This window comes from Tamandua tetradactyla, chromosome 7, assembly GCF_023851605.1.
Source record: "Tamandua tetradactyla isolate mTamTet1 chromosome 7, mTamTet1.pri, whole genome shotgun sequence".
In the NCBI taxonomy this organism is placed as follows: Eukaryota; Metazoa; Chordata; class Mammalia; order Pilosa; family Myrmecophagidae; genus Tamandua; species Tamandua tetradactyla.
Window position 1 is genome coordinate 8,374,632 of NC_135333.1, and position 16,199 is coordinate 8,390,830.

Genomic DNA, 16,199 nt, shown 5'->3' on the forward strand with positions numbered 1-16,199 from the left:
ACTAATCAAGACCCATGTGGAATGAGTGGAGTCCCATCTCCCGCTATTCAAAAGTTAATACCCGCAATTGGGCGAGTCACATCTCCATGGAGATAGCCTAATCAAGCTTCCAACCTACATTATTGATTAGGGATTAAGAGATGGTTACCCCCACAAGCTTGGATTACAATTAAAAGATGTTTTTTCTAGGTTACATAAATCCTTTTAAACTGGCACAGTGTCTCAGTCTATTTTCTCATCTAGAAAAATGGGATTAATATGTGGGAAGTGTTTATATATTATCTCGCACATAGTTGGCTACCAATTAGGATTACCCTTCCTTTTCTTCAAATCAAATACCTCAAATTTATATTTTAGTGTAATTTTGGCCATTTTTATCTGTGTTTGGCCATTAGGCTTGGGTTGTACATGTTTTAGAAATCTTAACATCTGAAACTATATGTCTTTAAGGAAAGCTGGTATGCTTGTGATTTGCTTTATCTTCTTTGTGTTTTAGCCCCAAACACAGATTTCACACCTCTATCACTCCCCCGTAGCCTCATGATTGCCAGCTTTTTGCTAGACTTGCCTGCTCATCACATTTCCCTCTGCTGTAGGGCATGGAGGCTCATCAAAGGAGAAAAGTTAGAATTTGCAAAACCATCTGTATTTTGTTGGAGGAAGCATCTTAGAAGAAGTTGTAGCTACCATTTTAACAGATTTACCAATAGGTGGGTCTGGCTCTGCCTCGGGAAACCAGTTGGGCTTATTATACACTCTAATTTAAGATCTGGTCCAAGAAGAAACCTTCCCTTAGATATCATCAGATTCTGATATTTCAGGGTGTCAGTTAAGGTAGCTGGGATAGAAGATCGAGAACACAAAGGACAGGAAGGGAGAAGAAAAATTTTATGTCTGCCAGATGTATGCATGTATTTATCGAAACATTTTATTTTATTGTAATATTTGTGTATTCTGCCTACTTAATTTTAATAAAAATAGAAACCCAATTATCATATTTTACTCTGGGGTAGTTATTAAGAGAGATGTCATTTATCAACCTGACTTGCTCAATTTATGCCAAACATTCAGTCTTAATAGCATTTATCATTTCCTGACATTGTATTATGTATATAGATAACCATATATTTATTTACTTATTTGTCTTTTCTATTCAAAGGTAAGCTCCATAAAATCATGGGATTTTTAAATTTCTCTTTAAAGCTATATTCTTGGTGCCTAGAACAGTGTCTGGTAGGCGTTCATTAAATGTTTGTTGCATGGAGGTACGTGAAAATGTATGGAGACAATATAGAATAGTAGCTTAGAGCAGAGATCGGCAGACAAAGGCCTGAGGGCCAAGTCAGCCCACCACCTGTGTTTATAAATGAAGTTTTATTGGAACACAGCCTTACCCATTCATTTATGGATTATCTGTGGATGGTTTTATGCTATAATGGCAAAACTGCATAGTTGTGACCCAGAGCATATGGCCCACAGAGCCTAAATTTTTTACTATTTGGCCCTTTATAGGATTATCTGTGGATGCTTTTATGCTATAAAAGCATAAAGGCCTGGCTTAAAGCATGAACCTCGGGATCTCCCAGACTTGGGTTTCTCTTCTGGCCACTTACTGTCTGTCTGTAAGGGCAAAGTATTTAATCTAAGACATTGGTTTCCTTATCTAGAAAATGGTGATAATGATTCCACCTCACTGAATGGTTGTGAGGATTCTCTCAACGAAGCATGTAAACCGGATCAGATAAACACTCAGGGAACGTTAGCTGCTATTATGGAGCCATCTGTGTTGAGTGTTTCATTCATTAAGTCCACACCTTCAGTTGTGCAGGGCTCTTTGCCACTTACTGGACAAATGGGCGAGGCTAAGACCTGGCTCTTTCCTTGAGGACTTCAGAGTGTGGTGATAGGACAGTGTCAGTTGTAGTCTCTCTCCGCTTTCCATATCCTCCTCTAACCCCATTGCCATCCTACTCGTTCCTGGGGCATATATGCCGATTTAAAAATAAAACAGTTATTAAAGATACTGGATGTTTTATTATATTGGCATTTATTATAGCCATGTCTTCAAACCTCAGAATCTGATTTAATTTTTATAGTTAAATTCTACTTCTTTAAATTAAAGAAAGAAAAAACATGATAATTTCTAATTATGGATATGCTCACATAAATGCATTTCTTTAACACAGACCAAACGATAAAGAAATAAAAAATACCACCTACAAGGGTAGCTGCTGTAAATTGAAAAATACTGCGTGTATTTTAAAAATATAAGGTAATATATCTTTGTTGAAAATTTGGAAAATACAAAAGAGTAAAATGAAAATGGTTCCCACTACCCAGAGAGAAACTTGACTTTTTAATGAATTTCTCTTTCATTTAAATAACTATGACATTGTGCAAGTGATATTCTGTTTCCTCTTGTCGTCTTGATATTATAAATGTCCCAGGTCATAAAAGCATTGTAGACATAATTAAAACATTTTTTTACCAACTTTTTATTCTGATGCATGTCAGCCCTTCAGAAAGTTGCAAGGACAGTACAATGAACACTTGCACACTCTTCACCTGGAATCACCAATTGGTTGTATTTTTGGTGTATTTGTTTTATCTCTCTATACAGTTTTATTTTGATGGTCCCTAAATGTGATGTTTGATTGATGCACCTGTTCCATCTTGTGGCTATATCATAGTGAACCATTCTTTTAATATGGATATTCAGTTTCCTTTCTCCTTTTATTTTCCACTTTTTAATATAGTTCAGTGAGCATCCCTCTTGAGGTTTATATATACATGACCATATACGGTTGGTATTCCAGAAGAGAGGAGCAAAGCTTAGAGAATTTAAGCAACTTGCCAGAGACCCGATAGCTAAGAAGTGACAGAGCTGAGTCTGGAATCCAGATCTGTCCAACTCCTCTCTCTGTGTGACTCCCATCCTATCAGCCATCATCTCAGATGGTGACTTCTGCAAAACCTTACCACCTCCACCTGTCTCTTCTCTTTTTCTTTCTCTTTGCATGCTGTGTGGCTGGGTTTACATTTCATTCTTTTTCCTTGTGAGTATCCCATTATTGCAGCACCATTTGTTGAATTTTTTTTTGGGTGGTGGTGAGGGCAGTGCATGAGCCAGGACTCGAATCCAGGTGTCCTGCATGGCAGGCGAGAATTATACCACTGAGCCACCCTCGCACCCCCTGTCTCTTTACTCTTGCTCGGCTCCTGGTGCCCATCTGCTTAGATGAGTCAGTAGGTTTATTTTGCTATTACTACTTCACTTGTCTTTCAGCTCACTGGGCCATGAGGACGTTGTGGCTAGGGCTGTGTGTTCATCACCTTTGGATTCCCAGTTTCAGGCCCATGATAGCTGCTCAATAAATATGTATAAAATGTGGACATAAATGGGTGAATGTCAATGCGTATTGCCAAATGGCTTTGCAAAAAGCTTGTACTAATTTTGCTTTTATTTGCAAGAATTCTGATAGTGATCTTACCACATACTCACTAGCAATGAACATTATAACTTGAATGTTTGAGTCTATATCATGTCTTTATTACTTACCCTTACAAATTTCTGTGTGAGAAAGATGGGAGGATATCTCATTTTATGACACAAATGAAGGCTGTCTGTTATTAGGATAAGGCAATATTTATTTGTTGAAGAAAATGTGTAAAATTGAATGAGAAACATAAAAAAGAGAACAAAAAGTGTTTAAAATCTCACTAATATGAAGCTCTTTTGGCAAAAACCTTCTCTTCTGGTGTTTTCATATCTTTAAGAATAAAGCTATAGATTTTTTCTTCAAATACCATTTACTGTGACTATTTTCCCATACATTAACAAACCTTTAAAAACCCAATTTTCAAGTTCTAAATAGTATTCCATCTCATGAAAAATAGTTTATTGTTAAAGCAATATTCTGGTATTGTAAACAAAGCCATAGTAAACAGTTTGGAGCATAAATTTTTTTGCATGTCACTAGCTATTTAGTTTTTTAAGTGAAAGTATTTCAAACATACAGAAAAGTTCAGATATTAATATAATACCCTAAAATCTACTATGCAGAATTTAACAAGTATTCCATAACTTCAGCACTCCTACACATAAATAGAAGTAGATGTATACCATCTCAGATGTTCCTGTCGTTAGCTTGTAGTTTATTGTCAAATGGATGTTGAATTTGCCAATTTTGCTAATGTAGTTGAAGCTGTCTCAGTTATATTGTATTTATCCAATCCTTTTCTTTGATTCAGTTGAAACACTTGTTTAGAACAATTGTTCTTGACTACCATTTCACTCTCACAGGTGCAGACACAGCTGTAGTTTTTTTTTGTATTTCTTTGCACACAGCTGGATATGTTCTCTCTGTTATGTAATCATTCATTTGAATGCATTGGTGGATGCAAACTGGGTGAAATCATTATGAATTAGTGGATGTAATTTTTATGGTCTTGTGCTATTTTGCATGCTTATATGTGGTTTTAGCTGTAACTAATTTCCACAAAGAAAGAAGATTGTATCATGGTGGTAGGACAAATTTCAATTCCCTTTGTGAAAAATGGTGCCTTATTAGGATCCACAAGTCATGGCTAAACGTCTGATCTATAAGTTATATCCTTTAATTTATAGTTCACGTTCAATTACTGATCTTGTTTATTGTACTGAATTCTAGAAATTTTGTGTAAAATAGTATAGAGATGGGAGAATGCTTGCCTTCCATGCAGGAGACCCGGGCTCGATCCCCAGACCATGCACCGCCCCCCCACCCCCGCCAAAAAAATAGTATAGAGGGAAACCATGAAAAGCATATAAGCTGACAGTAAAAAAGTACCCCTCCAAAAAAATACCATCTTATCTCCCTACCAAAGACAATTCTAAAGAACTCAAAGAAATAATAAACAGAGTTAATATAATGTTCTCTTTCATTCGATAGTGAAAAGACTCTCTCACCCTGCCACCTATTAGATTAGTTTGTGAAATTATTTTATTGGGTATATTTACCCTATTGCGTATTAACTTTTAAATTTAGTTTCTTGTTTACTTTAACCAAATATTTTGATTTTGTATCTAAATTATTTGGGTTATGTGCATTGTCTAGCTTGCTTAATCTACAAGGGTAGTGGCATAGAAGGGAAATGTAGACAGCTGGAGAATTTCAGTAGGACTTCAGCAACTACTGCTGAAGGTTGGTTTATATTTTCTTGGAGGGCAAAGAGTGAGGTTGTGAGTTTAAACTAGCTACTTTCCTATCATGAAGTATCAGTTTTCAGACTCTTGGCTGTCCTATAAATATACATATTTAGATCTCATGTATTCAGAAAGCGAGGCTTCAGAGATCAAAAGCAGCTGTTGGTGTATGAAAACCTTTACGTATTTTACTTACCAGTCGTTCTTATTCCCTTGCATTATGTTTGAGAAAATCCGTAGCTCAGACTGTTCAGTGATTGTATACAGCAAACTTTTTAGCTAAATGGAAAAGCAAGGCAAAGGGAAGCAAAATCCCATTGGCACGTGCTTCTTTCTTACTTTCCTGTGTAAAAGTCAGGTGTAGGGCGGGTAATGGTGGCTCAGTGGCAGAGTTCTCCCCTACCATGCTGGAGACCTGGGTTCAAATTCCGGTGCCTGCCCATGTTTTAAAAAAAAAAAAGTTAGGTGTACTTCTGAGCAAAGAGGCTGTGGGTGGAATTTCCTTCTGTTACTGTACTTTAGGATCTTTGGAGAACGAGGATGCTGAGTAGTTTTTCTGTTTTATGGAAAAAATTGCGGGTAAGAGAAGTCACCAATCTAGGGTCTACAACTTTAAATTATGGAGCCATTGTTCAAATACTAGTCTTCTAATCCTTACATTTGATGCTTAATTTCAGTGTCTTTTTATTCCACTATTGTTTTCAGTTTACACAGTGTTGTCTTTCACAAAGATAAGAATCTGGAGCGATTCTCTTGGTGATTCCATGCTAATGGCATTTTCTTGTTGATGCTGCTGAAGATTTTGATTTTCCTTTTTCTTCCCAGGATTCATACCAGTATGTAGCCTTGGTGTAGCTCAAGTGGGCAGGATGAACTTTGGAAAGGATGTCAGCACGCTGAAATATTTCACCATCTGTGGCTTACAAGAAGGCTATGAACCGTTTGCTGTTAATACAAACAGGGATATCACCATGTGGCTAAGCAAGAGGCTTCCTCAGTTTCTTCAAGTTCCGTCAAATCATGAACATATTGAGGTTTGCTTTGTCTTTAAAAATCAGATCATTACCAAGAGCCAGGAGTGGAATAGTTTACATGCAGGAGTTCCAACTTGGGCAATCCTTGTCAATCATAATGATGACCCCAGTATGTTGACACAGCAGTGGAACTTCAGCATATGATTGCCTCTGATATAAGATACTTTATGAATAGCTGATTATTTTTATTAAGAGTACTCAGTTTCCTTTTTATGCAAACAATCTCAGGCCCAATCTGTGTATGTACAGAGGTAACATGAATTTCCCTAATCATCTATTGAGTTAGCAGCACAACCATGGCTATACCAGTCATGCAATATTCTCTCTGTTTGATCATCTCTTTTACACAGTAACGCCGTAGGTGGGCCATATTTAGAATTCTGAAAATGTGATAGGCATTCATCATCCTTAGAATTGGGAAGTAGAAACTGGTAACTAGAATTTGAACTTTATTGCTTCTTCATTTGTTAGGTGACCAGAATAGACGGCACCATAGACAGTTCCCCGTGTTTAAAGGTTACTCAGAAGTCTTTTGGTTCTCAAAACAGCAGCACTGATATCATGTTTTATCGCCTGAGTATGCCGATCGAGTGTGCGGAGGTCTTCTCTAAGACTGCTGCAGGAGGGCTTCCCGGTGCCAGCCTCTTTGGGCCCAAAAATGATCTGGAGGATTATGATGTGGATTCAGATTTTGAGGTTTTAATGAAGACAGCTCATGGCCATTTGGTGCCCGACCGGGTTGAGAAGGAAAAAGAAACTACAAAATCAGAGTTTAATAACCATAAAGATTACGCTCAAGAAAAGCCCTCTCGTCTGAAACAAAGGTCATTATTATATGCAATATGGTTTGAGATACATGATTACTACGTGAGGTGGGTTACATTAGAAAGTTAAGGATTTCCCAATGATCTTTTGTTCCTTCTTTTTATCGTACAAAGCATTCCATAGAGGGAGAAAAAGAGAAAAAAAAAACCTCTTGGCCATCTAACTTATTAGCATAGATAGAAACTATCCCAAGAGTTATTTTTTAAATCTGTATTTATCAAATATATAGTCTTGGTTGTAATGTAGAGTGTTCTCTGTAATAGTATTTTTTATGGGCAAGAGGGCAAGTTGCTTTACCATGCTTTCTTGCACTATATCAGGGTTTCTTAGCCTCTGTATCGTTGAGCTTTTGGGCCAGATAATTCTTTCTTTATTGGGTGGTCGGGGGGGTGTGTGTGTGCGGTTGTCCTGAACATTAACGCATATTTAGCAGCATCTGGATGCCAGCAGCGGTCTCCCACAGTAACAGTGACAATGTCTCCAGACATTGCCAGATGTCTCTGGGAGGGGGGGGAAGGGGAGGGCAAAACTGGCCCTACTAAAGAATCCCGCTGCCTTAATTGGTTATATGTTCGTGTTGTAAGTAGTCAAGATATTATAACATCCTTATTCCTAGTCCTCTAACGCATTGCAGGTTTTTGCTCAGAAGAACAAAACCGGATTACAGCACAAGCCATTCGGCAAGACTCACGGAGGATGTCCTTGCAGATGACCGGGAGGACTATGACTACTTGATGCAAACGTCCACGGTAGGAGGTTGCAGCTTTTGTCATTTATTCCTTTGTGCCAATTAGTGTGGTTTACACTTAGAATATGTAATTCATGATACTTGATTTATCTTGCATGTTTGCTCCGCCATAGTTATTAGCAAACTTCTTTTTGAAATAATTATTTGTTTGCATGTTTATTTGTATATGGGAAGCTGAAAAGTGGAAAAGATATGCACAGTATGCAATAAGAGCACTAATTTAGGAAACAAATATCCTTTATGACACCGATAACACCAATGTATAATTTCCCCTATGGTAGGGATATTTGTTTAAAAGAAAATAATTTGTCGTACTTCATTAGCGGTCAGGTTTGTAATCCGCTGTTTTGGAGTTTTCATAACGACTTCTCTTCAGATGTCAAATGGAAAAAAGTATAGTTGTGTCCTTTGTCAGGTGCTCCCGTGTTTCAGTTTGATTTCACATGTTAGATCTGAACTACTTCAAAATGGTTTTAAGGTGTCAAAATATGGTATGGACCTAGCAAAACCTTGAATGTAGAATGCTTCACTTCAATATGGGACCAAGATAGAGGAGGCAGAGTATATTTAAAGAGGTAGATAAAAGGTATAAAATCTTTTATCAGTGTATCTGCAAGCTTGACGAATTTGAGGTTTTCTTGCCTAAAGGATTGATGATTTTATTATGTAAATATACAGTTATTGTTTGTATATGTGATTAAGCACAGAGACTCACATATATGTGCACATAGTTGGAAACACAAAAAAACTCAGATCGTTTAGCTTGTGTCTTCAGACAGATGTCTCTTCTCTCTTTCCTATGGTTTCTGATTTAATTCAGGCCCTTTGTCATGAGGCTGCTCATTTTGCGGTGTCAGACCTTTGTGCCTACAACATTTTAATTAGGCTAAATGATTTTAAACGAAGAAGTACATTATTAGGCAATTCAGAAGCTCAGAAAACAGCATTGCGAATCAAGAGTTTTATTTTTATTTTCTGCCGACACTTTGCTTCTCCTGTTCTGACAGTACTATTATTCCGTGAGAATCTTTCCTGGACAAGAACCTGCAAATGTCTGGGTGGGCTGGATTACGTCCGATTTCCATCAGTATGACACAGGCTTTGACTTGGACAGAGTTCGTACAGTAACAGTTACTCTAGGAGATGAAAAAGGAAAAGTGCATGAAAGGTGAGTTTTCCTGTTTTTCACAGGAACAAAATCTGACCAAAATGTGGGTAAACCTAGATGATATGATTTCTTAGATTTCATGTCCACGATAATATTTCTATGTAGAGGAGCAATATAATCAAACGATTAATGTCAGTGCTTTTCATTACTCATACAAACGAGAGAGGAATCTCAATTGATTACAAATGAAGAACATAGAGTAGTGCATTCCTTTGGGGTGATAATCATGAATTCCTTGAAGTGACATTGTACATGTCTCATAACTTAGGTTATGGATACGTGGCCTTTGATGTAGGGATGAGAGATGGGTGAAAATGAAGTGCTGAATGTATAGTCTAATATGTATCTTGGGAACTGGTTATGTGGTGGGAGATACAGTGAGGACAACGTGGGCTGGTAGGTTAGTCCAGGTGGGCACATTTGAACTCAGACTGAGGAGTAGTGGGTTCTTTCCTCAGCTTTGCCATTGACTCGCTGTGTGGCTTTGGGTAAGTCAGTTAAACTTGCTGTGCCATCCTTTTTCATTTGTAAAACAAACCAAACTCAAACCAAACCTTCAAAAAAGTGAAGAAGGTCATCTTCCTTGCAGAATAAGACAAGAGAAGATCTTACCATTCACATCCACCTTTTGTGCCCGTTCATCCTCTCTGATCTGCTGTGATGGGTCTTAGAGTAAGGGCCCTCCATAATGTTGCTTTTCTCCTGTATCTGTACCGTCATTTCTGGTGGCTGGCAAACCTACCCTCCTGCCTTCAGGTTGTAACCCTTGAAACAGAGTAGTACCCTGCGCTTTCAACGTTGGTCCTAGCAAAAATCCTGAATAGAGGATGCTTTACTTCAGTACAGGACTAAGAACAACAAGTCTCTAGAAATTTCTTGGGGGAACACGTCTGATTTTCAGAGATGATGACAATACAAGGAAATAACACTATAACAATGGGGTAACAGATGGATGACTTTGGGATGAGAAGGATAGGGAAAGATTGTTCAATCTTATATGATTAGTAAAAAGAAATGTGGCGAACTTTTGATTATTCCAAAACTGATTTCCTCCTAGTCTTCTTGTTCTTTTCCTCCTGTCAACCTGTCTAGCCTTCTTTTGTTTTTGCTACTCTCATGAGTACGTTCACTGTAGCGTGACAGAGAAAGTGAATGGAGATGAGGTTAAACTCACTTAAGTTTGCTACCATGTCTGTTGTGGAAGTTTAGGTCAAGAGTGAAAATCAGGTGGGGTTTTGTTGTTAATATCATTGATTTTGTATATATTCTAAATCTTTCTTTAATAACAGATCACTGGGAATTATCCATAAAGGGGCATTGATTTTAGCCAAAATTTTTAATATATTGATTCAATGATGGCTTATGCAGAATTGTCTAAGTACTTTGATAAAAGTTTGGAAACTCATGCTTTCATCATGGAATGAGTGGTTAAAAACCATGAGACTGAAAATTACAAATTTGGATGAGTTTTAAATAAACTTTTTTGAACCTCAGAAAAAGGTCCAGTTTGGTTTGAGTTTTTTTTTTTTTTGAGGGAAGGTGCAGGTCACGTCTTGACTTGGTTCCAACTTTTTGACCTGTCTCCCCGTTAGGTGCGAAATTTAGTGCCGTTTAAGACCCGGATCAGAATTTCCTGTAAAACCAATGAAGTTTTTCTCAGAATCACAGAATCGGGCCCATTGTGCACCTATCCCATTTCAGCATGAGCTTGTTGCTTGCGCAGCATAATTTAGGTTTAGTTTGCAAACGTACAGGCTTTCTTTGATGTCTGTGGTTGTACAAAGATAAAAATGTTTGTTTTTTGAAATTCAGCATCAAACGCAGCAACTGCTATATGGTGTGTGCGGGTGAGAGTATGAGCCCGGAGCAGGGGCGGAACAATAATGGATTGGAGATCGGCTGTGTGGTGGATGCTGCTAGCGGGTTGCTCACATTTACTGCTAATGGCAAAGAATTGAGCACATATTATCAGGTATGTGTTCATTGATGGCCTCACGCTTCTAGGGAGGAAACTGTTTTTTTTGTTTGTTTGTTTTTTGCCCAATCAAGGGAAACATTTTTTAAGATAAAAAATTAGAGGAAAATGAAAAAAAAAAGGAATTAATTTGGCATTTTTATTTTTCTGAATAATAACTGTGACTTGAACCTCCAAAACTGTTCATAGTTTATCCCTCTTAAAAATGTTCAAATAGTAATGAGAAACTCAAAAGTTATTAGTTAAAGAGGATGTCCATATGACAAAAAGAAAAAGTCTCTGGTCAGATTCTATAATTTTTTCCTTAGTTAGAAAGAAAATATTTTCTTTGCTTTCTTTATTTAACTGATATTATTAAATCCATTTGTCTATTTAAGGTGGAGCCAAGCACAAAATTATTTCCTGCAGTTTTTGCACAAGCTACAAGTCCCAATGTCTTTCAGTTTGAATTGGGAAGAATAAAGGTAAGAGACATCCCTGGTATTATTTTTTGGATTGTTTCCTGTTAGGGCACAGCATTTGGTTCTTGCTGATTGTAGTCAGCGTTTTCGTAGCACTTATATGAAATGTAAACAATCATTTCTTAAAAGTAGCCACATTTGAAAATTTGATAATCTCTTTCAGCTCACCAGATTATTCTTAAATAGAAAGTGTTTTTCTTTGATTAGGTTAAGTCTAGAAAAAAAAGAGTGAAGGCACAGAAAGTTATATAGATGGTAACAAAGGGTACTGTTACAAAGGGAGATTAAATGGTAGACCAAATCCAAACTGAAAAGGCTTTATATGCCATGTAAGAAGGTGGCACCCATTTTAGAGTGATAATCCAGTGACAATTTCAGGAATGGGTTTGGGTATAATGAGACGTGTTTTGGAAAGATTTCGGTAATAATGTGAGTGTGGAGAAGAGTAAGAGCAGGCAATATAAATTAGCAGTCTTTTGAGGCAGTCTCTTTGGGAGATGACGAGGAAAGCCATGAAAATATTATAATGAAGAAAAAGTACTCAATGTGAAGATGTTGAAGAGGAAAAATTAATCAGAACCGACAGTACATTGGATTAATAGGATTTGTTGATGAACTGGATTCAGGCTGTCAAGGAGAATGAAGAATGAAAGATTAATTTACGTTTTCTAGTTTGTGTGATGATGATATGACAAGAACAATAACAAGAGTTCATTGAAATTCAGTAAAAGAGATTGAATTTGATGTTGAAATTGTAAAAAATTGAGGTGCCAGTCATAAATCAAGGTGAACATAATAGATGATTTTGAGGATGACTTGATAATCTTGGACATGTTACTTAAATTATGTGAGCTTCAGTTTCTGCCTTGTGTAATGAGGATCCTGATACCTGTATTATGGGCTTATAAACAATATCACCAAAATATTTTGACCAATACTTTATACATAGTATCTTCTCAATCATATATATTAATATATCTCTATAATACATATGTATAACACACATATATACACACACAAAATTGTGATATATGTGCACAGTTGTCATGCTGAAGGTCATGCTGAAGAGGAAGATTTTAAGCATTAAGAAAAAATTGGTAGTTAAGGTTTAGGGTAAATGCAGAGTGAGAAGATGACTGAGTATAGACCCTGGTTCTAGAGGCACCTATGAGAGACACTAAGGAAGAGGCTATCAAAAATGTGGGAGGAGAATTAAAGGAGATCATCTTAATGGAAGCCAAGTGTGGAGGAAATTTTCAGACACTGGAGTAGTCAACAATATCAGATATATCAAATGCCATAGAAAGTCTCATACAATGAGGCCTAAAGAAATCCATTGCTTTTGTTAATCAGGGGGGGCTAGAAGAATTTCAGCAAAGCAGTGGGTGAAGCCATATCGCAGTGTTTGAAAGGGAGGGAAGGGAGAAAGCTTAGATCATTGTTTTGCTAAAATTTGACAACGAAATGATAGTTTCATAGAACCCTGACTTGTGTATCCAGTTGTCTGCTTGACATTTCCATTTGGATAACTGACAGATATTGCAAACTGAGTATGTACACAACTTTTTGGGCTCCTGATCATCACTGCCCCTTCCTCCTCATCTGCTTGATCTTCAGTCATCTCCATCTCGGTCAACAGCAAATCCAGTTGCTCAGGCCAAAACACGAGTCATCCTGGGCTTCCATCATTTACGCTCTGCATCCCATCTATCAGCTCTACCTTTTGACCTCTTCCTCCATCTCTACTGCTGCCACTCCAGCTCCAGCTCCATCATTTCTCATCTGGATGATGACAGTAGCCTCTTAATCAGTTTGCCTTTATCCATCTTTGCCTGTCTAGCCTCTGTTCATCATAAAATAATTTATTTTATGGTTGTCATTGCTTTAAACTGTAAATCAAATCCTGTCATGCTGCTACTCAAAGCCCTAGAAACCTTGTTTCCTTGAGCATAAAAACTTTTCTAACGGTCCCATGTCCCTAACCAGGCTGACATGCCACTGCCTTCCTGACTTTATCTCCCATCGCCCTCCCCGCTTTCATATTTCCTCAAATGCAGGCCAACTTCTCTCTCAGTTCTTCGCACTGATGATTTCTTCTACATGCGAATCTCATCCCTTATGTATCTACATAGTTCTTTTGATCTTTGGTTGAATTTCGCCTTCTCAGGATTCCCATTCTGACCACCCAATTTATATTGTGGTCCCCCTGTCCCCCTGTCCTTTTTTTTTTTTTAATGACATTTCTTTGGATATACTAAAAGTGACTGAATTTTCTGTTTTCTTTTTTTTTTTTCACTGAAGAAAGGAAATAGAAAAGTAGCTTTTGAGGATGAGACAGTCTAGAGAATGCAGTAGAGAAGGTTCTGGAGGAGAGTGAGATATTGAAAGCAATGGGGAAATGGGAAACAATAATTCTATATGGTTCCAGAAGGAACAGACAGGAGTGGTAACAGTGGATGTATGTTGGCAAAATAAGGACCTCTCTTCCCCTGAGACTAGACTGAAGAAAGTAAGGATGGCGGAATTTGTACATTTTGAGGTAGAGGAAGCTGGAGGAGAAATAAATTGTACTAGTTAATGCCTGAAGAATTCTGTTTTTCTTAGTTGATGATCAGGTTTACCTGTTTGGTAACTATCACTGGCTAGAGTGAGTGGCTTAAGATGAGGTGGGTGACAGGGGACAGCCAATGAGAGAAAGAGTCCTAATCTGTGTTTCAGGAAGTTTGGCACTGAAAGCAGCTGCAGGCTTGCCAGTTTATCTGAGAGACCCAGCATGATATGGAAATAGGAGCGATGTATAGTTGTATTTGGTTGCACTTTCATTCATGGTGTGCCATAGGGTCCAGACAGAAAAAACACCTTCCGAGTTCTGTTTGTCTGCCCTGAAGGTTTAGATATTTTCTCTGCCTATCTTTTCAGAAGCTTTCAACCCAACTTATGTTATTTCTTATATTGATTTTGCTTGACTCATGTATCTTACGTTCACGTCTCTTTTCTGTGCAGAATTCTAGTCATTACCTTATTAATCCCAAGGGATATTATACATTAATTATTTTTCTGCTTTACCATCTCTAGAATGTAATGCCACTCTCAGCTGGATTATTCAAAAGTGAGCATAAAAACCCTGTGCCACAGTGCCCACCCCGACTCCATGTGCAATTTTTATCACACGTTCTTTGGAGCAGAATGCCAAACCAGTTTTTGAAGGTTGATGTTTCTCGAATTAGTGAACGCCAAGGCTGGCTGGTACAGTGTTTGGATCCTTTGCAGTTCATGTCTCTTCATATCCCAGAGGAGAACAGGTTAGCCCTGTGTATCCTTTAATGTTTGGGTGGAGCTCTTAGAATTAGACTTCTGTTCAGGGGTTCAGGGATGGTGTTTGTAAACAAAATAAAAGGTTTTAAAAATACCTAATTTATTTGGGCACTAGAGACATTATTTTGCATAATCCAAATGTAATATATTTCTTAACTGCTTAATTAATGAAAAAAATTATTAAACTACAGATGAAGAGGCAATTTGATAGTGTTATTTTTTTATCCGCTTTGCTTTATTTATGATTATACCAGCAAATGAAAGTTCCGACAAGTATATCTGCAGTTTGATTTATGACTTAGAGTACTATATCATAAGATCTATCATACAACTGTAGGATATTAGAGATGGAATGAAACTTCAACGCTTTTATTTTATAGGTGTAAAGAACTGAGACAAAGAGGCATTGATGAACTAAAATAGCGAAATATTTTGAGGTCTTTGAAAACAAGTTGATATTCATTCTAGGAAGTAAGAGTGTTAATATAAAGTACAATACATATTCAGATGTAGCTTTGTTTATCATTTTCTGTTTTTCCACACTATAGCCAATTAAAATGTAGAGATTGCATTTTAACAGTCTCATTATCAATAAAGGAGTTAAGTTTTTAAGTTTTGGAGCTTTTCTTCCAAAAAAACAAAGTGTTCAGCTAAAAGATAAATCCTTCATAATGTTATCTTTAGATGGCCATATTTGATTTTAATTTCATAATTCTTACTTTTCGTGAAAAAAATTTATATGAATTTTGCATTTGAAAATATTTAAACAAATTCTTCACAACTAAAAATCGTGACAACATAACAGATAGAAAGGAATTTCTCCTTGTAAGGAAAATATTCCTTCTCTAATAAGCACACAATTTTGAGACTATAATTTAATATTTGACCTGTCTTAATCAGAACCCCAACCTACAACTCTTCCTTAGTAATTTACAGTTTCTGTTAATCACCTGTGGTAAATTTGTGTATGAATGAATGTCTAATTTGAACCCTCATCATAGACCAAAATGGATTTGAGGCAGGTCTCCAAAGTAAATAAAATACAAATGCATAAAACTGTCGGTAGAATTGGGTTCAGTGGTTGATAAACTCTAGTCGCACATTTTTTTCATGTTTGCCTAAGGAGCCAAAGAAAAATCTGATAAGTTTCAAAATTTAGATTCCAAAAGGTAAGCATCAACTGGTGATTAAGAAGAATGTTTTTTTTTTTCCTTTCTGATGCCCCTATAACATGGCAAATAATTAAAATTCAGGCTGGCGATAGATATGTCAATGCCATTTGTTTCCTTCAGAACACTAGTTACACTTCGTAATTTAATTTATTAAATTTGCATGTGTGACTGCCCTTCTCATCTAGGCCGTACGTTCCCCTGAGGGCAAGACTGTGTCTGTCTTCTTCACCACGATAGCAGACATGACCCTTACCTTCAAGGAGTTCATGATCTCGCAGAGAAGAGAGTTCTTTTTAAAGAAGAGAGCATAGTCTCA

At 37.1% G+C, this 16,199-nt stretch overlaps 1 protein-coding gene across 2 annotated transcripts in view; it reads left to right on the forward strand.

Annotated features, from left to right (window-relative positions):
• The window catches only part of RYR2 (ryanodine receptor 2), a 779,580-nt gene that overhangs the window by 529,418 nt on the left and 233,963 nt on the right, over positions 1-16,199 (forward strand). For both annotated transcript variants that reach the window (XM_077168436.1, XM_077168435.1), the window contains 7 exons: positions 6,011-6,219; positions 6,691-7,043; positions 7,679-7,793; positions 8,800-8,960; positions 10,773-10,932; positions 11,313-11,399; positions 14,472-14,698. In XM_077168436.1, coding sequence (XP_077024551.1) covers positions 6,011-6,219; positions 6,691-7,043; positions 7,679-7,793; positions 8,800-8,960; positions 10,773-10,932; positions 11,313-11,399; positions 14,472-14,698 — 1,312 coding nt within the window. The remainder of the gene's footprint in view (positions 1-6,010; positions 6,220-6,690; positions 7,044-7,678; positions 7,794-8,799; positions 8,961-10,772; positions 10,933-11,312; positions 11,400-14,471; positions 14,699-16,199) is intronic.